General features: G+C 57.1%; 2 protein-coding genes and 1 long non-coding RNA gene across 10 annotated transcripts; 1 reads left to right on the top strand and 2 right to left on the bottom strand.

The window, feature by feature from the left end:
- Positions 1 to 1,217: 1,217 nt before the first annotated feature.
- On the bottom strand, positions 1,218 to 6,943 carry LOC123381895. The gene is made up of 3 exons (XR_006589453.1): positions 5,699 to 6,943; positions 5,306 to 5,405; positions 1,218 to 3,368 (listed from the first exon to the last, which is right to left on the bottom strand). It is a non-coding gene; the product is annotated as an uncharacterized LOC123381895 (long non-coding RNA).
- RUNDC3A (RUN domain containing 3A) lies at positions 3,137 to 12,409 on the top strand. 5 transcript variants are annotated; one of them, XM_003996982.6, is made up of 11 exons: positions 3,137 to 3,296; positions 6,940 to 7,055; positions 7,424 to 7,572; positions 7,761 to 7,846; positions 8,791 to 8,880; positions 8,981 to 9,061; positions 9,206 to 9,371; positions 9,470 to 9,627; positions 10,380 to 10,517; positions 10,636 to 10,742; positions 11,782 to 12,409. In XM_003996982.6, exons 1-11 carry the CDS (start codon positions 3,190 to 3,192, stop codon positions 11,922 to 11,924), a joined length of 1,341 nt encoding a protein of 446 aa, XP_003997031.1. In that variant the 5' UTR covers positions 3,137 to 3,189; the 3' UTR covers positions 11,925 to 12,409. The 5 variants fall into 5 exon arrangements, with proteins under 5 accessions (XP_003997031.1, XP_019673542.1, XP_011287551.1 ...); XM_019817983.3 differs by having other exon boundaries at positions 7,436 to 7,572; XM_011289249.4 differs by having other exon boundaries at positions 7,439 to 7,572.
- A 649-nt stretch (positions 12,410 to 13,058) lies between these two features.
- Positions 13,059 to 17,456, bottom strand: SLC25A39 (solute carrier family 25 member 39). Of its 4 annotated transcripts, none has more exons than XM_003996984.4 (12): positions 17,302 to 17,456; positions 16,356 to 16,455; positions 16,160 to 16,219; positions 15,991 to 16,035; positions 15,624 to 15,733; positions 15,213 to 15,280; positions 14,945 to 15,069; positions 14,590 to 14,763; positions 14,138 to 14,247; positions 13,830 to 13,911; positions 13,670 to 13,750; positions 13,059 to 13,577 (listed from the first exon to the last, which is right to left on the bottom strand). In XM_003996984.4, the coding sequence occupies exons 2-12, from the start codon at positions 16,438 to 16,440 to the stop codon at positions 13,462 to 13,464; spliced, it is 1,056 nt and encodes a 351-aa protein (XP_003997033.1). In that variant the 5' UTR covers positions 16,441 to 16,455; positions 17,302 to 17,456; the 3' UTR covers positions 13,059 to 13,461. The 4 variants fall into 4 exon arrangements, with proteins under 4 accessions (XP_003997033.1, XP_003997032.1, XP_006940482.1 ...); XM_003996983.4 differs by having other exon boundaries at positions 15,624 to 15,757; XM_006940420.5 differs by lacking the exon at positions 17,302 to 17,456 and adding an exon at positions 16,557 to 17,230 and having other exon boundaries at positions 15,624 to 15,757.

Here is a 17,456-nt window from a genome sequence, read left to right on the forward strand (position 1 = left end):
GGAACCAGAGCATCTTCATTGGTACAAAGGACAACTGCATCTTGCGAGACAAACGTATGAAGTTCATTACTGTTCACTTTTTTAAGTTTCTTTTTTAATGTTTATTTATTTTTGAGAGAGGGAGACACAGAATCCAAAGCAGGCTCCAGGCTCTGAGCTGTCAGCACAGAGCCTGATGCGGGGCTCGAACCCATGAACCGTGAGATCATGACCTGAGATGAAACGAAGAGTCAGATGCTTAACTGACAGCCAGCCAGTCACCCCTGTTACTGTTCAAATACGTATAGAAAGATGTGTACAGGGGCGCCAGGGTGGCTAAGCATCTAACTCTTGGTTTCAGCTCAGGCCATGATCTCATGGTTTGGTTCACAAATTCGAGCCCTGCATGGGGCTCTGCGCTGACATCGCAGAGCCTGCTTGGGATTCTGTCTCCCTCTTTCTCTGCCCACCCCCCCCACTTGCTCCTAGCTCTTTCTCAAAATAAATAAAAGTAAACTTAAAAAAAAAGACGTGTATAAATGTTGAGCAGGCAGAGAGGCAGACTAATGTCAGTTATTCATTTCTTGCCTTTCTGCTCTAAATCCATTATTTGTGTCTCTGGTGTCTGATTTGAGTGCATCTGACTCTGCAAACTTGTTTCCCAGTCTCCGTTACTAATTGGCTTTCTGTTAGGTTCTGCTAATAAGAGACACTACAGAGAGATGGAAGGCAGGAGGAAGAAAGAAGGAACTATCTCCCCATATTTCTGTTTTTTTTTTTTTTTCAGAGTTGCTCTGTCGTTGGAAGTTGGCTCCAGCCTTCAGCTTCATTCTGCACGCCAAGAACCAGCTTTGTAAACAGCTCCTCTGAGGAATAAGCAGCAGCCTCCTGGTGACTTTGCCTGAATCTGAGCCCCAACTCAGTAGGGCCCTACCTGTGGTCTCTTTGGGTGCAGCAATCCCACCTCTTCTCTTTTGTTCCCTCAGCCCTCGCTGCTTCATTTGGTTACGAGTTCCATGTCGTCCCAGTGTTCTCTTTCTCTTTTCGCTTTTAGTCTTCTAACTCCTGTGTAACCAATTCCCTGTATTAAATCCCTTCTATCTGAAATACATAATGTGGTTTCCATTTTTCTTACTAGGCCCTTTCAGATACACAAAATTACCCTCAGTGACAGAATAGATAAAGTGTAGTATTGACATGTACTGGAATCATATACGAGGAAAATAATGGAGAAAGAATAGACAAATAACAAATTTTCTTTTAATAAAGAAACATTAAACTATATATTTATTGATTGACATATAGGTGATAAAACTATAAAGAAAAGCAAGGAAATGATTATCACAAAAGTCAGGATAGTGGCTGTCCCTTGGGGGGATGGATGAAGAGAAGATCTGGGTGTGTTTGGGAAGTCCTGGGTTCTTGACAACTTTCTATTTCTTGATCTTTAAGGAAATGACACAGGTGTTTGTTTTGTAAATATTCCTTAAACTGCACCTATGTGTTTTACATGCTCTTTTGTTCACATGACATACCCTGCAACTGAAAAACAAAAGAATATCATGATTGGCCTTGGCTATCTAGCTGGAGGCAGGAGGATGATAAGAGGGCCTTCTAGAAGCGAGGGAAGAGGGAAACGGCAAAGGAGAAACAGAAAAGACCAAGTCTGAGGTCCTGGAAGCCAAGAATTGAGGCTGAGGTTGAGTAGACATGAGATCTTTGCTGGGAGTGCCCAGGGAGTGAGACCGGGGTTGTGAGCTTGCATAGGCCTTTTTTTTTTTTAATCTCTTCCTCCTCTGTTTGTGCTAACAGAGGGTCCCTGCCTGCTGATCATATTCAGATGTTGGTGCACATGTGAATCCGTGTGGGGACATATGACCATACACTAGTAAAGTGGAGTAAATCCAGGAGGTGGACAGAGTTGGTGAATACACATAAGCTGAGCCCTAGGATGGACATTCCTAAAGCCAAATGGGAAAATTGGGTGTACCCCACCTTAACACAGAAGGATTTCTGTGGGAGCTGGAGATTTTGGAGTGTGAAAGAGAACAGGTTGAGTAGAGGAATGGAGCAGGTGCAAGCAGGGATGAGAGAACAACTGGGAGGCAGAGGGTGACAGGAAAGCCAGGCAATGCATCCATTTCTTTCACTTTACCCTAAAAGATGTGATCAGCTTTGGGGGCTCTCTTAGCCTTGCAGAGTGAGTTGATGGTACCATGCAGCAATGCTGATAGCCAGGGGGTTAACCCTCAAGCCAATTGCCCTGGGATGGTGTGAGGGTGTAGTAGGACTACGAGAGAGAGAGAGAGAAAGAAAGAGAGAGAGAGAGAGAGAGAGAGAGAGAGAGCAGTGCCTTGGCCCTTAGCTGCCAGTCTAGTCTCACAGTCCTGAGTGGTTCAAGCCGCTAGGCTCCTACGGCTTATTCTGGATTCCCATCCCCCACCCTAGGAGCCGTTGAATCCACCGGCCGGTGCTGACAAGCCAAACACCAGATACACAGTCTCTCGGACTGCTCCTTGGCCTCCTAGGTTACCGAGTAGGGCCACCTGCGCTCTCTGGAGGCAGACCTGATCCCGGCCTCCTTGAGAACGCAGATACTGATTGGGTGGGGGACGGGGCTGCGATGAGGGTATGGGAAGTGAGGACCTCCTTTCCCCGGCAGCAGAAGGAAAACTGAGACACCACCGATCACAGCTCAGAAACCAGGGAGTTCAGTCGTGGGAACTCAGAGACGCGAGGAGAGGGGTCCCGGGCCCTGAGTGTGGGAATGGACAACAGGCCAGATACCCCCTCTTCCTCCTTCCAATCGCTGCTTCTTCCGGGGACCCCCTCCGCCCTCCCTCTGCCCCAGCCCTCTCCCCCCCCACCCCCAAATTCTGCATCCTCTGCGGATTGGTGCCCGGCCTGCCAGGGGCGGGGCCCGAGGGCCCTGACGTCACCAGCCGAGGGGGGCGGGCGTCTAAGGGAGGGGGGTGACGGGCCCGGCTCAGCACCTCGGAGAGCTCCCTCCGGCCTTGTTTTGCTCTGGAATCGCCGCCGGGGGAGGGTGCCAGGGGGCCGGGCACCGGGAGCAGCGGCAGGGGGATGACCGAGCAGGGATCGAGGGGCCCCGGCGGGCAGAGGGCCCAGCCGTGATCCGGCGGGGGGGGGGCCGGGGCTCCAGGCGGGGTGGGGGGCAGCTGGTGGCGGCAGCAGTGGCCGCACATCTGGATGGAAGCGAGCTTTGTCCAGACCACCATGGCTCTGGGGCTGTCCTCCAAGAAAGCGTCTTCCCGCAATGTGGCCGTGGAGCGTAGGAACCTGATCACAGTGTGCAGGTGGGCACCGCTGGCGGGGGGTGGTCAGGGAGAGGCGTCGGGGCGGGCTGCGGAAATACGGACCGAGCGTGCCTGCCGGGAGGGTGCACAGCAGCCACGGAGGAAAAGGGATGAAGCACAGAGTTAAGAGGAGCGCGTCCACTGTTCCTCTCAGGCCCAGACCAGGAGGGGGTTTGGAGGTCTGGTCCCTATCCTTCTAGGCCAAGTCAGGCCTATGCCCAGTCCAGGGCCTGGGGGTGAGGGGTGTTTAATTGGCACTGCAGCTTCCTGTGAAAACCAGGAAGTGACATTGTGTGTGAGGGGGAGGGGTGGGGATGGCTGGCTCCCTTGCTGGGGGCGGGGGCGAGGTGGGCAGAGAAGAACTGACAGGTAGCGGCCTGAACGCCCTCCAAGCATACCCTCACTCCCACCCCTGACATCCTGGCCTCTCAGGGGTGGGGCTTTCCTGGGAGATTTCCCAGGCTCAAATCCGGGAGCAGAGATGGTGCCCTCCTCCATCTCTGGGCAGCTGCAGCCTGTGGCAGGATCAACTAGGGGTGTGGGCAAAGCCCCTGAATCCACCCAGTGAAGGGTGAGGGACGCTGTGCCTGCCGTGGGAAGGAGGGAGGGTCTGACCGCAGAAGCCTGGGTCTCCTGGGTTCCAGGGAGGAGACTGGGAGGGCAGATGTGTCCCTGAGGGTGGGGCTGTCGCAGTGTTGGGAAGATTCATCTGCTTTTGGGGGGCCCAGGAAATGAACCTTCCCACCTCAGCCCTGCAGTGACTCACCCTCACTGCCCTGTCCTGAGCCAGGAGCGGCCAGTTGCCCAGCCACTGTCCCTCAGCCTCACCTGCCCTCATCTCTCCCTCTAGGACCTCCCCCCACCACCAGCTGCCTTCTCCATCTGCAACCTCCCCACCCCCCATGCCACCTCTGAGGGCAGGCACTCCAAGTGCCAGGCTCAGCTGTCCTGCCTTGCCGCCCCCACCTTGCCTACACACAGGCCTTGGCCCTGCTCCTTCCCCCCAGGAATCAGCGCTCACCTGATGCCCTGGCTCCTGCCCGCCATAGCTCCTTCCAGGTTCCTGAGCACACACCCAACCACACTGCATCTGCCCCAGCCCAAAGTGCAGGCTGCTGCCTCCACCCTCACCTCTCAACCCCTGCCACTATGGTATAAAACAAAGGTTTCTGCCTTTGGGACCAGAGGGTCCTAGGTTCAAGCTCTGACTTCATCAGTTATTTGCTGTACAACCATGGGAAGTCTCCCAACCATTCTGGGCCTTGGGTGCCTCATCATCCCCACTGTCAATGTAACAGCCACACCAAGGAATAGTTATGGCATAATTCGTGTAGGGCCACACGCCTGGCACATGAAAATAGCCCTCTCCTGATGGTACCCTTCCTGTCTCTGAGAAGAAGGTTCTTCTTCTTTCCTTTGCCTGCTAGGACAACTGAGCCTCTTGAGTGCATGGGGAAAGGGTGAGGGGGGGTGCGGGGAATCTCCCTTTGGCCTACGCTGGAGAAGCAGAGGTTCTGGAGGTTCGGAAGTGGGCTGAGAGCTGGGGTGTGAGGGACAGAGTTTTGGAGGGGGTTGGGGGCATGACAAAGACTTAGAAACCCCTCAGGCCCCTGCCACCTCATCACTGTCATGTGGTTCGCCTCCAGCTCCCAGAACAGTTCCCTTTAGCAGGCCAAGGGCTCCCCCGGGCCCTGGCCTCCCCGTCTCCATGGTAACCTGCAGCAGCCACTGCACCTCCTAACAAGGAACACACCATGGGGCTCCCGGGGGCAATGACCAGTTCGGCGACACCCCTGAGGATAGATGGCAGATGGCTGCCACACTGAAACGAGCCCCAGGCCCCCACTGAGGGCTGACCCAGATGACCAGAAAATATCACGGGGGGTGAAGCGTGCTGCATAATGAAGCCCAGCTAATGCCCTAAACACACGCTCCTTCCAGCAGGGTCGACCTTACCATTAATGGCCCTGCTCCTCGCCACCCCTGCCCAATGGCCTATACACACTTACCTTCTCCCAGTCCTTCCTGAAGCCCGAGGCAGGTACTCTATTATTCCTGTTTGGGCCTCAGAGAGATTAAATGACCCATCCAAGGCCACACGGATATCACCTGGAAACAGGATTTGAGTCCATCAGGCTGCTTCCATCTACTACGACCCCAACACTGACCTGGCTCTGATTTGGGGCCAGACCAGCTCTAAGCCCAAAGAGAGGGAGGGAGGGCCTTTGGCTCAGTTCTGCCATTGGTCTGAGAGCCTCAGAGGACAGTGCGTAAGGGCTGGAGCTTGCAGTGGAAGGCAGAGGAGGCAGGGGCTGCTCCCAGGCCTTGGGAATTGTGACGGCCACCAGGAGGCCACAAGATGTAGCAGAAAGAGGAAGGGCTTTGGAATCAGACATACTTACCTGACTCCTCACTAGCTGTGTGACTCTGAACCGATCAGTCCACCTCTTGGATCTTCAGTTACCTTATCTGTTAAATGGGAATGATGATAGTAAGAGGACCTACCTCCCAGAGCTGTTGTAAATGAGCTAATACATGCAAACTACAGTGCGTGACACATTACAGGGCTTGATAAGCTTAGGGGGGGAAGGGCAGTTCCAAGCAGCCCCCATGTCCCCCAACACCCACTCTTGCTCTGCTACCCACAATAGGGTAATAATGGGATGTTGGGAGCTGAGTCCTCATTCCTGCCCCATCCCAGTGCAGGGATGGCAGGTGCAGATTGCAGGGGTAGGGATTGCAGAGGTAGCGGAGGCTCTGAGCAGGATTGCAGAGAAGGACGGGGGCTGCTGGGCTCCAGTTTCTCAGCCCTGTTGGCTTCCCTTGATTCCCTTCCTCTCTGAGAAGCCAGGTGTCTGGACCTCTAAGACCCCTTCCAGAGATCTGCTGCCAATGTCCCGCACACACACACCCAATGTGTGTCAGACCCACAACCTGCACACACACACACACACACACACACACACACACACAACGCCCCAGCCCAGCTCTGCACCGCCTGGTTCTGGGCAGCTGGTGTGTGGGCGACCAGGCTAGGAAGGAGAAGGGGAAAGGGGGGCATCCGTGTGCTAAAAGCCCACCTGGCCACCCTTGCATGCCCACGCTCCATGTGCTCAGTGCCAACTCACATGTCCTGGCACAGGTGACCCCCCGCCGCCCCCAGAAGGGACTGAAGTTTGTTCCAGCAATAGCAGAAGACAGCACAGGGCAGGGGTACAAACCCACTTCTAACTCCTAGCTGACCTCTGACCCACACACATAGAAAATGCAACTCCAAAGGATGGGCAAGAAGGAAGGGGCTCTGGGAAAGACCCCTGACTCCGGGTGTCTCATCTTCTTACCTGTTCTATCCCCTCTCATACTTTATTCCTGAAGTTTCCTTTCTCTAGCTGTCACCTCTCCTATCACCTATATGTCAATCAGTCTCCCACCTGCCACTCTATCACTCCCAGGTCACAGCACCTCTGTGGTCACTGTGTATCCCTCCGTATTTCACCTTCTTTCCCTTTCCCACCACACCCATGCTCTTCATGACCTCTTCTCTGTCCTTCTCTCCCTCTCTTTGCCTAACACCCCTCCTCTACTGCCATTACCCTGTTGTCTCACTGGACCCCCCTCTTCCCCCTCTCCCACCCCTCACCAGGTTCTCTGTGAAAACGCTGCTGGAGAAGTATACGGCAGAACCCATCGATGACTCATCCGAGGAGTTTGTGAATTTTGCAGCCATCTTAGAGCAGATCCTCAGCCACCGTTTCAAAGGTGGGCGGGCCCAGCTCCCTGTCCCCTGTTGTCCAGCCCTCCTAACTCCCAGCCTTTAGCTTCCAGCCACCCACTCTGATCTCCCCTGCGGCTTTCTGAACCCCATCATTGACTCTGGGCCATGCACAGAGCTGGGAAGAGGGGACGGGGTCTTCTGGCCACTTGAGTGGGTGCCCACAAGCCCAATCAATCGGCGTGCAGTTATATGCTAGCGAGCCCTTTGTGCACATGCATGTGTGTGCACATATGTTTGGGGGAGGCACCATGTGTGGGCGTGGCTGCTTATACTTATGCATGTGTATACCCCATTACATGGACCCTGTACAAACTCCCTGGTTTTGCTGAGCCGCCTCCCTGCCCTGGCTCAGCCTGTGCCCCAGCAGGTCCGGTGAGCTGGTTCAGCTCAGACGGGCAGCGGGGCTTCTGGGACTATATCCGGTTGGCCTGCAGCAAAGTGCCCAACAATTGTGTGAGCAGCATTGAGAACATGGAAAACATCAGCACAGCCCGAGCCAAGGTGAGGGGCCTGTGATGGGCAGGGCGAGGGCAGCTGTTGGTTGCAGGGGAATACGGGGGGGATTGCCTGCTCCTTGTTCCTCACCCCTGCCTACAGGCACTGGGTAGAAGAGCCACAGGAGGTCTAGACCCAATAGTGCACTCATGGGTCCCTTCGGGGCAACAAATAAAGGTGAGTGTGCTTTCCAGGGCCGGGCATGGATCCGAGTGGCACTGATGGAGAAGCGAATGTCGGAATACATCACCACAGCTCTGCGGGACACCCGGACCACCAGGTCAGACCCTCTCAGTCAGCTCGGACCACAGATCCCAGTGTGCACGTTCACTGCCTAAACATACTTGATCCTTCAATTCTTAGAGCAACCTTCGGTACCTGGACTACAACTCCCAGCATGCACTGCTAGCTTGCCAGTTTCCCTCTCTCAGACTATCCTCTGCCACTGCGCCTGCCCTCCTGGAACACACCTTTAGCACCACCACCATCTCTTCCAAGTCAGATTAATTATTCTCCACCATCCGGCAGCACTGACCTCATGCACAGCCCTAACCTTAGACACACCTCTGAATAAGCCTCAACTATGTTAACCTTGTTCCATGACCTATAACACAGAGCCCTACCTACCCCGCAAACAGTGGCAGCAGTCTGTACTTGCTACCCATGGACGACAGAGTCCCAGTGTGCCGAGCCTCAGTCCCTGCACCGTGGGTTTGCAGAGAGAATGGGTCTCAGGGGCAGGGGTCACAGGCAGAATTTGTGCTTGAAGCTGAGTATGGTCAGGGTCATGTCTCTCTCCCCACCAACCCAGTGGTCACATACAACCCAATGTTTTTACTCCATTCTATCTCTAGTCTGTCCTCACATGTCAGAGTTTACATCACCATATTTTTGAGCACCTGCTGTATGCCAAGCACTAATGATTAGAACTGGTTTCCTGACTTTACCGTTCTGGATGACTCCATGCTTTGCGGGAAAGGGGTAGTTCAGAGGATGGAGGAAAGTATTCTCAGGGAACACACGTTCTAATAGGTGGGAGACACAGTGGGCCCCACTCTGAGGGAGAGACCAGATCCACACCTGAGAGGTGAGCAGGAAAGAGACCCCTCCTTCCTCTAGGAAAGGTCTGTAGTAAGCTAACAAGAGAAGTCCTGAGGGGTGCCCCACCCCCCACCCCCGCGGGAGGATGCTGCACCATCAGTCCCTCGCTCCCCCGCCCCGCAGACGTTTCTATGACTCGGGAGCCATCATGCTTCGGGAGGAAGCCACCGTCCTCACCGGGATGCTGATCGGACTGAGCGCCATAGACTTCAGGTGGGGTCTGGATGGAGGTGGCGGAGGGAGTTTAGCCGCGAACGCCCACATTCCCATCTCCTCCTACCCGCCCCCAACCTTGTGGTTCCTCTGCCCCCAGCTTCTGCCTAAAGGGCGAAGTGCTGGACGGGAAGACCCCCGTGGTCATCGATTACACACCCTACCTAAAGTTCACCCAGAGGTGAGCAGCAGGACTGCTGTGATGGGTGGGGGACGGCGGGCAGGGGGCAGGCTGCGCCGGCATCCGGGTCCCTCCGCCCCAGGGGGCCGGCAAGGGAAGCCCGGGCGGGCAGAGCGGGCCGTGCCCACCGCTCCTTCCCCCAAGCTATGACTACCTGACGGACGAGGAGGAGCGGCACAGCGCCGAGAGCAGTACCAGCGAGGACAACTCGCCCGAGCACCCGTACCTGCCGCTCGTCACCGACGAGGACAGCTGGTACAGCAAATGGCACAAGATGGAACAGAAGTTCCGCATCGTCTACGCGCAGAAGGTGCGTGATGCCGCGGCGGGGGCTGCGGGCTGGGGGAAGGGGGCGGGCGGCCGCTGGGACCCTCCCCCCGTGTCCCGGGCTGAGCCGGCGCCCCGCAGGGCTACCTGGAGGAGCTGGTGCGCCTGCGCGAGTCGCAGCTGAAGGACCTGGAGGCGGAGAACCGGCGGCTGCAGCTGCAGCTGGAGGAGGCGGCGGCGCAGAACCAGCGCGAGAAGCGGGAGTTGGAAGGCGTGATCCTGGAGCTGCAGGAGCAGCTGTGAGCGCCGCCGCCGCCCTTCCCCGTCCCGGCCACCCCGACCACATCGCCCCCAGAGTCTAACGTCACCTTCCTTGATAACAGCATCTAGTGCAACCAACCGCCAGCATCAAACCACTGATCCCCTCACCTCCTCCACCCCAGGCCCCCGTCCCCAGCGAACTAAATTACTCTCAACGTAAGATCCTGGGCGCCCCACTTCATCCGTCAGCTAGCATGGTTATAGAACATTACTCCTGGGACCCCAACATTACTGATAAGGACCTCAAGTGTTACTTAGCAACCTTCAACACGATCCCGTTATTCCCTCTGCTCAACAGCCCTCTGATCCGCAACCACTGACCATCATCCCCACGGTGACCACTGACTTCACTGCTACTCATCCCCAATAGCTCCCCCCTAGACCTTTTCATTACCCTGTGACCTCCCAGCAGGAGTCCCCAAGATACCCCGTTAACCTTCAGGATTCCCACTCTGTTCTCTATCCACTCCACACTGACTTGAGTCCCACAAACACCCCATTGTCCCCTCCATCCCCCAGTAGGAGCACACCAAATCCCCGTCACCTCTCTAACCCCCAGTACCTTCCACTGACTCCCAGGATCTGCCCTACTGATCCTCAACATTCTATCCCCATTTCTGCTACCCAGGTTTCATTCCTAACCCCACCACCATCTCTTTCTGAGCTCGCCCCCCCCTCCCCACTTCTGCTCCCTCTCCTAGCCAGTCCTGACCCCTCCTCCCCATCCCAGGACAGGTCTGATCCCCGGTGACCACGTTCCCCTGGCCCAGGGTTCCAAAGAGCTCACTACTCCCCTGGTCAACCAATGGCCGTCACTAGGAACGCTCAATGGGGCAGAGGGTGCCAACAACCCCAAGCTCTACCGGAGGTAAGCCTCAGCCAGGCTCAGCTTGGGCCCAAGTGCTGGCCCTTACTGGGAAGAGGGGCACTGGGGGGGGGGGGGCTGTAGGCCTCTGCCTGCACACCAGCCCTCTGCTCTGCCACAGACACAGTTTCATGAGCACGGAGCCACTGTCAGCTGAAGCCAGTCTGAGCTCGGACTCCCAGCGCCTGGGAGAGGGCAAACGGGATGAGGAGCCCTGGGGCCCCATCGGTGAGCCCCCGATCCAGCACCCAACTCTTCCAAGAAGGGCTGAGGCCAGGCCTTGGGGCCTATGGAACTGGCCCTGGCCAATTCCCTCTTTCATTCAGCCCTTTCAGAGAGCTTAGCACAGCAATTAAGTTTGGTTTGGGGGTGTTGGGCAGACCCTAGGGCAAACTAGCTGTGCCTCCTCCCCTGCCAGCTCGGTCAGTCACTTCACCTGGCTGAGCACTTCCCATCTGTAAAGTGGGGATGCTGATTAAAATAACCACCCATGTTGGCATATGGTGAGGGCTCAATGGCTTTTTGGCATGATGACATCCTCAAGGGGCTCACAAATTCTTGGGGAATTCTTTGCCTAACTGATTTGCTCTTATCTCATGCACTCTGCGAACCGCTTGCCTGACCATTGTTTCCCCCTTTTCTTTGGCTGCCAGGAAGCTCAGAGCCAAATTAGTGGCTCTCTTCAAGCGAATGTCCAGGACTTCAACGCATGCATTTTGTGTTGCCCTCCCCTGGCTTCACCTTGGTTCCCCGCCCTAGTTTTCCCGGTGCCTGGACTTCTGCCTTTTCTTTCTAAAAACCACACTGTACTGGATGATTTTAGATCTTCTTTGAGACAAGGCAGGCTATGGACGTGGAACCCCGCCACACTGTGTTTGTGATTGTCCGTGTGTCTGTCTCCCCACCAGACTGTGAGCTCCGTGAGGGCAGGGACCGTGTCTCGTCCGTTCTCTGTATCCCCAGTGCTTGGAACGGAACAAGTGCTCACCGTGTGTTTAATAAACAGACAGAGAGGATGAACCTCAGGGGGAGACAGAGACATAAACTGACGATTACAATACAGTGTCCCTGGCACTGTGCATGGCATGGGCAGATGCTTATCAAGGTTTAACTGAAAATGGCAAATGCTCCAGAAATGAGGAAAAATTCCTGGGGGAGGGGGGGTTCACCTGAGGGCTGCCCCTCCACTGCCTTCGCCTGTACCCCCCTCCCCAACTCACACACAGGCAGACCAGTTGGCTTGGCCTCACCTGCCCTCTCTCCCCAGGGAAGGACCCCACGCCCTCCATGCTGGGCCTCTGCGGCTCCCTGGCCTCCATCCCCAGCTGCAAGTCCCTGGCGAGCTTCAAATCCAACGAGTGCCTGGTGAGCGACAGTCCTGAGGGCAGCCCAGCACTGAGCCCCAGCTGAGGAGCGGTGTGGGCAGCACCAACGCCAGCCCCCCCACCCCCACCCTGGCCAGGGGCACAGACACCTGCCGCCTTTCCTCAGAGTCCCCCAGTCCAGGCCACTTTTCCAGGGAACGCTGCCCACCCAGCCACGGGTCTCTTGCGAAAGGCACCCTTTGCTTCTCGCCAGTTTTAGCTTTCTGCCCAAGGGAGCAGGAGCTGCAAAGGGGAGTCGGTTGGGCCAGGCTACAGGGGCACCGCGGCCACAGGGAATCCTTGGGAAAGTTTGTTCCATTCTTCTGGTGACCCTGACGCCTGGCTGGCTTCCCACTGGACTCTTCTTCGCTCATCCCCACCACCCTCCTCAGGAGCTGGTGGCCCAGCCTCAGCACCCCCACCTCCCATGCCTCTTCAGTCTGTCCTTGTGTATTCCCTGGAGTCCCTCCCTTCCCAGTCCCCAGGGCAGGGGCTCTGAGGGGATCAGGCAAATAAAAACCAGAAGACTGAGGGCAACTTTGTCTGTGGGGGGCTGGGACTGGACACTGTCCTGAGGTGGCACATTCTGAAAGAGCCGGTGCCGGGCCCATAACGAAGGTGATGCTAGACCAGACAGAATGGGTGCACGCCCCACGGGAGCAGACCTGTCAGAAGAAAGCCAGGAGTAGGTGGCTTTCCTAAGAAGGGTCCTAAATGTTAGGCCTTTCCCCAGCAGACCTGTAAATGCCCCATTCAGCCTAATACTCTTAATAACTTGCTTAGCCCCAAGCAGAGAAGACACTGAACATCCTGGGGGCAGGTGGAGGAGGCAAGCCCTGGTAGGGCCCTATTCTGCTTCCGGCACCCTGAGCAATTCAGCTTTGGCCCAGAGTTGCAGACCCAAAGAAGCAACCTCCCTCCTCTGTTGTCACTGAAGTGTGCCCTTGGGGAGAGTTTGCACCACCTTCTACCCTGGCCCTAACACTACCTGTCGCCCCCAACTCTGGGTCCTTGCACTGACCCAGCTCTCACTAAATAAGGAGGGGGGTGCTTTATATGGGTACCACCTGGGCAGTAAAAGCCGCTGTCAAGGTCCCTTCCAGGCCCCCTCTGTGCAAATCACTCACCAAGTCCCAGTTCCCTCCCCACCCCGACCCCCCTGCACTCACAGGCACTGGAGAGAAGTTCATCATCTTTAGACTCAAGGAATTAACAGGGAAGGGTGCAGACTACACCAGGCCCAGGGTTTTGTGGCTCCCAGAAGCAGACCCAGCTACAGCAAACACAGGGAAATGGTGGGGAGGGAGGGGGCAGTTATCAGATTTGGTCTTGAACTTGGGCGGGGCGGGGGGCTGGAAAAGTGATTATCCTTGGGGCTTGGGAATGAGGAACAGCAGGAAGAAAGCTGTTTTAGGGGGGCCTTGGCAGACCTAGAGGGGTAGCCCCAACCCCTGGAGCTCATAGTTGAGAGGGAAGGGAAATGAGGCCCCTCCCTCAGTGCTGAGGACAAGGCACTTGGCTCAGTCTCCTTCTGCCCCACCCCCATCCATGGAAGAGATAGGGTCCTTGTCCCCTGGCTCCTTTTAAGAGCCCAGAGGCTGTTCTCTGTTGAGCCTCTGGAAGAAGCTTTTGCCAAACTCGTAAGTGCTGATCATGATGGCACAGGAGGGGGCAGCCTTGATGATCCTCGGGAGAAAGCCTGCAATGGGAGACGGAGATTAGGGTCAGAGGTCAGGGTCCTGGGAGGGGCCCAATCCTTCCAAGTTTGGACAAACACACACAGACACTCACCTGCAAAGAGTCCCCTGGTGCCAGACTCAGCCCGGATCCTCCGCAGCAGCAGCCAGGTGGAGTCGGCGTGTGGGGGCGTCACTGCAAACGTAAGGCACAGCCCAGTAAGACCCCGCTTGGGCCCCCACCTGCCTGGCCCCACACCAGCCAGAACCTTCACCTCTCACAGCCTCCACCGCTCCCAGTGCGACCTGGCGTTGCGTCTTCACCACGTCAAAGGGTAGAGTCAGGATGGCCGCCACCTGGTGGGGTAGGGAGAGAGCTGGTCTCCCTTCCCAGGACCCCCATCCGCCGCATCCAGCCAGGGTCTGCCAACCTTGACTAGGATTTCACCAGGGAGGGTGAGCTTGCTCCTCAACAGGCAGCCACCTGCTGCTACACGAGCACTCTTCTCTTGAGCACCTCCAACAACCCTCAGGCCTCCCAAGGACACATCCACTGGCCTCACTCCCTGTCCGATCAACTCACCGTCCCTGAGATGCCGCCAGCCACAAAGCTGATGCCCACGGATGTCTGGTCTTTTGGCCTGAGCCCGCTCAACCAGCTCTTCACCAGCTCATAGTTGAACCAGTAGAGGGCTTGGGGGCGCAAGGATACGCTCATTAGAGTTGGAGAGGGCAGCAGGGTGGCCCCAGACCTCCCATTTTCCACTGCCGCACAATGTGACAAGCCCTCCCTCCTGGTAACCAAGACTGCTCGTTACGTGCCAGTTTCTGTAACGGGCCCTCTGCAGAAATTTACTTCTGAAAACCTGGGTGAATACCCTGCCTGCTGGCCCCCTTGCACAGGTGAGATATCCAAAGCCCAGAGAAGTCAGGTGACTTCAAAGTCAGTAATAGCACAACAGGGATTTAACTGCAGAACTCTTGTGAGTCATCCAAAGGCTCCGTTACCCCAGCCCCTGCACCCCTGATTCCTACCTGAAAAGGGCACATCCCGAAGGGCAGTGGGGCCCCAGCCCAGCCACAGCGAGCGCCAGCCGCCCTGAGCCATGGCAGCTCGGACACAGGCACCCAGCTCCCGGTATGACACGTGCTGAGCCTGCAGCTTTGTCCGCACCAGCTCCAGGGGGCTGATCACAGTCACGGTTCCCACTAGGGGGAATAGTGGGGAGAGGTCAGCTCACGGGGCCCAACGGCAACCTGTCCCAGGATCTGGGGGCCCAAGAGATCCCTCTACCCCTAAGCTGCCAGACATTGGAGCTGGAAGCCAGAACCGGACTCAAGCGCAGGTGGGGGTCAGAGAGAGAGATCAAGGGCCCAAGGCTGTGCTCACAGCGGGCTAGTGCGCCAGCCACCATAGGTGCGTAGAGGTCAGAAGTCAGGGCTCGACCACAAAGGAAGGCCTTGAGTTGGTCATAGGCGGTGAAGTAGATGGCAGTGGCCGGCACAGTCATAACCCTGGGAGTGTGAACAGAGGTTAGCTGGGACTCCCAAAGCCTCCCAAACCTCCCAGGCCTCCCCTGCCCCGGTCAGCCAACAGGAGAGGAACGGGTCAGAGGAGTCCAGGAAGGAAAAGCAAATACACAAGCTGGGATACTCACAAGGTGGCTGGGAGGCCGCTCCACAGGGTCCTAGTGCCTTCATGTCTCACGATCTTCACAAAGGCATCCTGGCCAAGCAGACACCAGTCCGCAAGGAGGAAGGTGAAGAAGCTCCATGAGGGGGCTAACCCATACTTGGCCCCAGCCTGATGCCCTCACCTCTGCCCACTGCCCGGAGTCCTGGCGGTAGTCGCTCAGGCCCCCACACACTCAATCACCCACTTAGCTCCAAGCGGACTCTTGCCCACCCTTCAAAACCTCATAGTGACGATACCTCCTCAGGGAAGCCCTTCCCAAACTGAACCGGCCACCCCTACTTGCTTTGTGTCACTCATTCTTTCCTGAGTCTGCAGCGTGACCAATGCAAAGCCCTCAGGAATGCCTGGAGACACGGTTGAGGGCACAACTCACCAAGGTGCCCGTAAAACGCGTGGGGTCCTGGAACCAGGTGGCACAGCGGGCACCATTTGGGCACAAGTACAGGGGCTCCAGGACACCATTGCAGTACAGGAGGCACTTCCCTGTGGATCGGAGAGAGGAGGGCACTGGGAAAGGGGAGGGGGTGTTAGGATGACTATCCTCTGGAACCCTGCAGGGAGGTGGTGAGCCCCCATCCCTAGAGGGCCAGCAGAGGCCGTGGTCCCTGGGTGGACATTCCTGACAGAGGGCTCGCTAACAGGACCTGGAAGTGTGTGCTAGGGCTGTGGAGCTCTCGGGTCCCCTGGGGACACTCCCTCCCCTGGACCTTCACAAGCTCCCTGTGGCTTGGGGAACTCACATTTGGCGTAGGGGAGGCTCCAGAGTCTGGAGGAAGACATCAGCTCTAAAATACAAGGCAGTCCCTTAAGTCAGGAGAACCCCCCCACCCGCTCCAGGGACCCCATCCCTGGAAGACCCTTGTTTTACCCAGGCACCACCCCATATTGGCTCCAGGGTCGGGCACTCACCACCGGCCACGGAGGGGCGCTGAGACTGCAAGCGTACCTTCACCACGTCCAGGGGTGTCACTGGGGGGAAGACAGCAGGTCTGAAGTCTCCTTAAGGACCCCAACCCTGACCCCCCCCCCTCCAGGACCAGGTCCCCTCCAATCTTTGGTCTGCCCTAGTCCCCAGCTGCCCCCACCCAACCTCCCCAGATCTTACTGAAGAGGGAGGTGACCACAGCCCCGGTGCCTGAGGCCACCATTTGTTGGAGGGGGCTAATGCCCCCAGGGTTCTGGTCAGCCATCTTGTAGCTTCAATTCTGAAAAATAAACAGTCAACTGGAGTCCCAACTCACAAAACACGAGTCAGTGGGAAGGGAAGAAAGGGATTTGACCCAGCCCTTCATCCCAATTCACTCACTTAACATGAATTCAAACGATCCTCACGATAACCTTTTAAAGCAGTTGTCAGCTCTACTTTGTCAGTTGAGAAACAGAGATTCACAGAGGTAGGGTGACCTGACCAAGGTCACTGTGGGAGTAGTTAGGAGGGAAGCCTGGGGAGTTACTCACTGGTTAAGAGGCAATAATGGCCCACTGCCATTCCCTCATCTAAGCAACACGGAATTACCGTGCCCCCTCCTCGGGGCAGGCACCTGGTTTGGCCCTGGGGACCCAAAGATCAAAACGTCTGAGCCGATCCCCAAAGCCCCTGCCTCTCGAGGCAGGCACTTGGGAGCTCCGAGTCACCGGGCCTGAAAGGTGGGGCCGAGCAATGAGGGAAACGTGTAAACAAATCTGATGGTCACGAAAGGACCGTCCGCTCTCTCGGGACTGCAGGCGAGGTTCCAGGCCCTCCCCCAGAGGCCGGAAGGGCCAGTCCCCAGGCCTAGATGGGAAGGCCAATCTCTCTGCTCTCTTCCCAAGACAGAGGCGGGGTTGTTCGGCCGAGAGGGCGGAAAGTAGGTTTGGAGAGACAGGATCTCTCCTTGTTCCTCGGGCACGCCGGTCCCGCGCTCAGCGGACGCCCGGTGGGACCGAGCAGGTCGGCCCGACCGCTCACGACTCCAGGCCCCCAGCCCAGCTCAGGCTCCCCGGGACCTCGGAAGGCCCACCTCCACCCCCGCCCCGAGCCGGGCCCTCAACCCCGGTCCAGCTCCGCCCACCTGGCTCCAGGCCGGTGCTCGCGCTGCGCGGCGCCCAGGGCCCAGCGGGCCCATGGCGGCTCCGCGGCCGGTGCAGGGTCCGCGCGCGCTCGACCCGTACCAAGGCCGACTTGAAAAGCAGCAGAGCCCGCCCCGCCTCCGGACCGCGCCGCGAG

The sequence above is a fragment of the Felis catus genome, chromosome E1 (genome assembly GCF_018350175.1).
Source record: "Felis catus isolate Fca126 chromosome E1, F.catus_Fca126_mat1.0, whole genome shotgun sequence".
NCBI lineage: Eukaryota > Metazoa > Chordata > Mammalia > Carnivora > Felidae > Felis > Felis catus.

Excerpts from the sequence above, each read along its gene's own strand:
- RUNDC3A (XM_003996982.6), top strand. The coding sequence starts at position 3,190 with ATGGAAGCGAGCTTTGTCCAGACCACCATGGCTCTGGGGCTGTCCTCC. Across the intron at positions 9,628-10,379 it reads CTGGAGCTGCAGGAGCAGCT|GACAGGTCTGATCCCCGGTG; the intron begins GTGAGCGCCGCC and ends TCCCCATCCCAG. Across the intron at positions 10,743-11,781 it reads GGAGCCCTGGGGCCCCATCG|GGAAGGACCCCACGCCCTCC; the intron begins GTGAGCCCCCGA and ends CTCTCTCCCCAG.
- SLC25A39 (XM_003996983.4), bottom strand. The coding sequence starts at position 16,440 with ATGGCTGACCAGAACCCTGGGGGCATTAGCCCCCTCCAACAAATGGTG. Across the intron at positions 15,281-15,623 it reads CGCGTTTTACGGGCACCTTG|GATGCCTTTGTGAAGATCGT; the intron begins GTGAGTTGTGCC and ends CTGCTTGGCCAG. Across the intron at positions 13,912-14,137 it reads CTGGCGGCATCTCAGGGACG|GTGGCGGCCATCCTGACTCT; the intron begins GTGAGTTGATCG and ends CTACCCCACCAG.